General features: G+C 53.9%; 1 protein-coding gene across 5 annotated transcripts in view; it reads right to left on the reverse strand.

Moving 5' to 3' along the window:
• Positions 1 to 695: 695 nt before the first annotated feature.
• The window catches only part of ypel2b (yippee-like 2b), a 7,814-nt gene continuing 3,509 nt past the window's right edge, over positions 696 to 5,000 (reverse strand). For all 5 annotated transcript variants that reach the window (XM_076015047.1, XM_076015046.1, XM_076015049.1 and 2 more), the window contains 4 exons: positions 3,030 to 3,261; positions 2,445 to 2,488; positions 2,063 to 2,171; positions 696 to 1,215 (listed from right to left, as the gene is read on the reverse strand). In XM_076015047.1, coding sequence (XP_075871162.1) covers positions 1,126 to 1,215; positions 2,063 to 2,171; positions 2,445 to 2,488; positions 3,030 to 3,146 — 360 coding nt within the window. In that variant the 5' untranslated portion in view covers positions 3,147 to 3,261 and the 3' untranslated portion in view covers positions 696 to 1,125. The remainder of the gene's footprint in view (positions 1,216 to 2,062; positions 2,172 to 2,444; positions 2,489 to 3,029; positions 3,262 to 5,000) is intronic.

Genomic DNA, 5,000 nt, shown 5'->3' on the forward strand with positions numbered 1-5,000 from the left:
GAATTCCTCCTCCTCCTCAGCAGCACTGATATCAGCTGACGACTCACAGCCAGAGAGCAAGACTGACTTTCATCTCCCGTTTCTTGAATTCATCTCTGTAGCTGCAGCAAGGGTTCAGCAGCACCCCCTGCTGTTGGGAGGTATGTAAAAAAACTGCAAGCACACACAACAGCGCTCTCTTCGGGTCGGAAGGTGTCAAGGTGCATTTTTATTAGATGAAGAGCCACGGACACGTCATCAACATCGGCATCCTCTTTTACAAAATACGGTAAAATTCAAACCTTTTTAAGTAAAAAAAAATAAAATAAAAAAAAAAGTAGTATCATACAGCCAGGTGGAGGCGCCGGAGAGACACACGTGAAGGACTATTTACAACCTGTAACCGCGGCGAATATGGATGCTAACTGACGTGATGGGACAGGAAATAAAGTATTTTCTCATATATTCACATCTTGCGTACAAAATCAGACTGTATGTTGGAAGGGCTCCTTCGGCCAGCGTCACTCCTCCCGGAGGTCAAAGTTCATCTGTGTGAGACTCATCGTAACGCACGGCCGTCACTCTGCGTAAACCGCTTCTCTGCCGCGATGGCCAGTAAGTAGTCACTAATGGCTGAAGGGAGTCACGCCCCCCTCCCTTCCAACCCCCCCCTCCCCCCCTCTCCCCCATCCCCCAACCCCACCGCCCCCCCACCCACAGTGCTCGCTAACCTTTGACCTGAGACAAACTTTTATTTTTCTACCTTTGGTGTCAGCCAGAAAGGTGAGGTTGTGGGCGGGCCTGTTCGGCCGCCCTAACCGTCTGCATCGCTGCACTGCTGGCGCCCCCTGCTGGCCATCGGCTCTCAGTGCTCCCGCCAGGCTGAACGTCCCACTGACTGACTGACCTGTAAACATCTGGTTCATATCAATATATATAAATATATATATATGTATATATGTATATGTATATACACAACATTAACATACAGGTGTGTGTGTCAGAGGGGGAGTGGTTACACAGGTTAATGGTGCATCAGTCCAACCAGAGTCACTGGCTCCTCACTGCCCCCACCACTGGCCCCGCCCACCCGACTGACTCCCGCCACCTCCGGTTGACCACGCCCCCTCCGACTGGCCCCGCCCCTCAGTCCCAGCCGTTGTCCTTGATCATGTGGGCCAGCTCGATGATGAACTTGCCCTCCTTGTACTTCTGGCTGCTCTCGAAGGCGTGCTCCTGCAGACACAAAGGCACACCTTACACACCTGATCAGCCCTCCCCCACGACCTCTAGTGACCTCTGGTGACCTCTAACGACCTCCAATGACCTTGTGTGACGCACAGGCACTGTGGATATTGGTTCCCAAGGCAGACGTGTGAAATGCCCGCCTGCTCTGCTCTGGGTAAAGGTCCAGTCTGGGCGGATCTGAAACTGCCTGTTAAACCTGTTAGCGTAGCATAGGGTGTGAATGTGTGTGTCGCGGTGTCGGGTTCGAGTTTGGACCGGCGGAGGTTGTAGCGCTAGCAATAGTCAGGACACTCGATGCACTGTTGTCGCCCCCTGCTGGCTGCCTGCTGCAAACGTCAGCTCTCGCGTTAGCAGCCACATTAAGCGTCTGCGTGTGTGTGTGTCACCGCTACAGAAAAAAAAATGTTGGATTTTCAGTCAGTTTGTGCCTCCATCTCAAGATTTCTTTTTTGAAAAGCTTTTGTGCCATGTGACCCTCCAAGCTGCGTCGAGTTACAGTGTATTACTGTCTCCACTATTTAAATGGTTTTTTCATGAATATTCATGAGTAGAATTTTCCAAAAACACTCCACGTCAGGTGAGCCAGCAGCTCTGCGACTGCTCGAAGATGCTGCGGGTGGGGAGGAAAAAAACCTGCAGTGGAGAGGGAATAAACACAGGTAGAAACCAGCTCTGACCCCTAGGGGGCGCCACGGGGCTGGTGTGTGTGTGTGTGTGTGTGTGTGTGTGTGTGTGTGTGTGTGTGATGGTGTGATGGTGTGTGTGTGTGTGTGTGTGTGTGTGTGTGTGTGTGTGTGTGTGTGTGTGTTTCGAGGGGGCGTTGGTGACGACTTACGTATTTCCAGCCCAGCGTGGTCTTGCAGTTCTCGCAGTAGATGTCGGCGACGGCGTGCAGGCCGGTGAGCAGCACCCTCTCCTCGGCTGGACCGCAGCCCACGTTCACCCTGGGGTGGGTGTGGGGGTGGTGGGGTGGTGGGGTCAGGGTGGGAGTGGTGGGGGTGGAGGTACATTAGAAATCTTATATTCTATTGGCCTGGGCAAAGCAAGGCAGCTTTATTTATATGGCGCATTTCATACACCAGGCAACTCAATGTGCTTTGCGTGATTGAACGTTCAACATTTAAAAGCATTTAAATGCTTGTGACCTCAGCCCCCCTCAGCCCCCCTCAGCCCCCCCAGACCCACCAGGCTGAGGTCACACGGCAGCGGATACTCACACTGAATTGAACAGGTAGGCTCGACCCTGGCTGCCCTGGAACGACTGCAGGGGGGTCAAAAAAAAAAAAAAGCTTAAGAGGAAATATTCACACCCCCACCCCGACCCATCCACCTCCAACCCCAGTGGTGTCGTCTCTACTTGATACGCAGCCATATGCCTTATAACCTCTAGAAAAGGTCCCGAATTACCATACAATCACTAAAAAATGTGGACATAAGCATGTTTTTCTGTCTGTCTGTCCCTCCGCCTGTCTGTCTGTCTGTCTGTCTGTCTGTCTGTCTGTCTGTCTGTCCCTTTTTCTGTTCCTGCGCCTGTCTGTACGTGCACTTTTCCGTTAAGAAAAATGTGATGTTTCATGTTCTGATCCGTTTGAGTGTCAGCTGTTGCTTTAGTGCCGCTTCACAGAATAGATTCGTTTTTTGCACCTGATTTCTGGATTGTTCTGAAGTAGCAGCGGGCGGACAGATTCGTATGATCATGGTGGGGGTGGGGGGGGGGGGGGGGTAGGGATCAAGGTATACTACCCAACACAATAAACTAGACGACCCCCCCCCCCCACCACCACCACCACCACCCCCTTTACCTTGGAGATGAGCTCGTCGTGGTTGGCCAGGTGCGCCCGGCAGTGGATGCAGCTGTAGGTGCGGTGGCAGCTGGGCAGGTACGCCTGGAAGGTCTTGGAGCGCGTCATCCTGACCATGGGCGGGGTGGGGGGCGGTGCAGGAAGGGGCTGCCGGCCCAGGTGGGCTCGCAGGGGAAGCACCGCAACACACAGGTGAGTGCCGTGGTGGGCGGTGGGTCGGGAGGCCAGACACCTGCAGGCGTCAGAGTCACAGTCAGAGGCCTTGATTGCTCCTGGAAGAGGAGCATGCAACGGAAACGGAGGCGCTACTCCTGCTGGGTGTTTGAAGAATGCTAAAATATAAGATTAAAATAAAAGAAAATACGATTTTTGACATAGATAAAGTGCAAGAATAAGTTAGAAAAATAAGAAGTAAAATAAGAAGAGTGCAGTGTACAAATAAACAGTTCAGTGGTTGCGTTTTGAGTTGTTCATGGTGCTGGTAGCTCTGGGAAAGAAGCTCCCTCAGTCTGCTTGTTCGAGCTCTGTGGGAACGAAGGAGCAGGAAGGAAGGAAGGAAGGAGGTCCGAGGGTTAGCGCCGCTAACGAGCTAATGCTTGCCTGCTACCACGCTGCTCAGTGGCTCGGAGTGCAGTGGTGAGGCTAACTGCTAGAATGCTATATCTGAGGGTGTTAGCAGACAGATGGGTAGACGGACAGACAGACAGACAGGGCCTCTCACTGTTGGGAGTGTTGGGTTTGCTCTCCTGAGGCTAACCACCAGCATGCTAATTTTGAAGCTGTGGCAGACAGACAGGTGGAGGGACAGACAGACAGACAGACAGACAGACGGGTAGGTCCTCTCAGGTCTGCTGTGGTGGTCTAACTTTAAGGCCGATAGCCGTTAGCTCGGGGCAGCTACGCTGCTGCTCGCGGACACAGACTTCTTGTCCGGCGCAGACTTCCTGTCTGACACCGTCAGGACTTCCTGCTTCCTTCCTTCTGCTCCACACGCTGGCAGCCACACGCTCCTCTTGGACCTGCTGACCCAGACCGGATCGCCGCGGCTGCCGTGCGAGTCTGGAGATAATCAGCTTAGCACAGCGCCACCGTGAGGCCACCAGAGTGAGGCGGCCACTGAGAGGATTAAGAGGAGTGACCCAGTGGCTCGCCGCCAGCAGGACACCACCAGCACAGGGCCTGCTCTCTCTACTGCCCCCTACTGACACTGTCGGCTCTATTTTTACCCTCACCGTATCAGCTAGCACGTAAGACGTCCCGAAAACTGAACCAGAGGTCAACAAAGCACCAAGAGATACTGACAGGTGGAGGCACAGACGGACAGACAGACAGACAGACGGGTCCTCTCAGTGTCAGTCGGGGGTGTGGCTGCACTGCACTGCACTGACTGCTGTCCTTGTTGTCGTCCGCTGTCCTGCTGCCAGCCCTGGATCACCACACAAACACACAGCTGTCAGCGCTAGCCCCGCCCACACACACACACACACACACACACACACACTGGTGTTTGACCCGCTCTGTGTTGTTCCTTCTTCCATCTCGTCCCTCTGATTGTCGAGCTGCTGCAGGTCCAACCAGCTCCCACACTCAGCCAGGAGACGCTTAGCCCGCTGTTTGCAGCCATGCGGTCCACTCGGCTTCCTCGCTGGGCTTTGCCTCCAGGCCGCTGGCGGCTCCGCTTCTGTCGTCAACCGCCAGCTTTTTGTGTTTCAGCCCAAATTTGTCCCCTGAGGTTGAACCCTATCAGTGGGTGGGGCTTAATTTTTGCTGATGCTGTCAGGAGGAGAAGCGTCTGTAGCATCGTCTGCACCGACCTCCACAGCCAAAACACAGAGTGTGTGTGTGTGTGTGTTATGTAACACTGCTGCTGCTGCTGCTGCTGCTGCTGGTGACTCTGGGAGCAGGAAGATGACAGACAGCCGAGACGACGTCTGAACTCTGGAGGAGATGAAACACTCCTCCTCTTCCACC

Source organism: Nelusetta ayraudi, unplaced genomic scaffold (genome assembly GCF_046127955.1).
Source record: "Nelusetta ayraudi isolate G7.1 ecotype Tasmania unplaced genomic scaffold, CSIRO-AGI_Nayr_v1 ptg000175l, whole genome shotgun sequence".
NCBI lineage: Eukaryota > Metazoa > Chordata > Actinopteri > Tetraodontiformes > Monacanthidae > Nelusetta > Nelusetta ayraudi.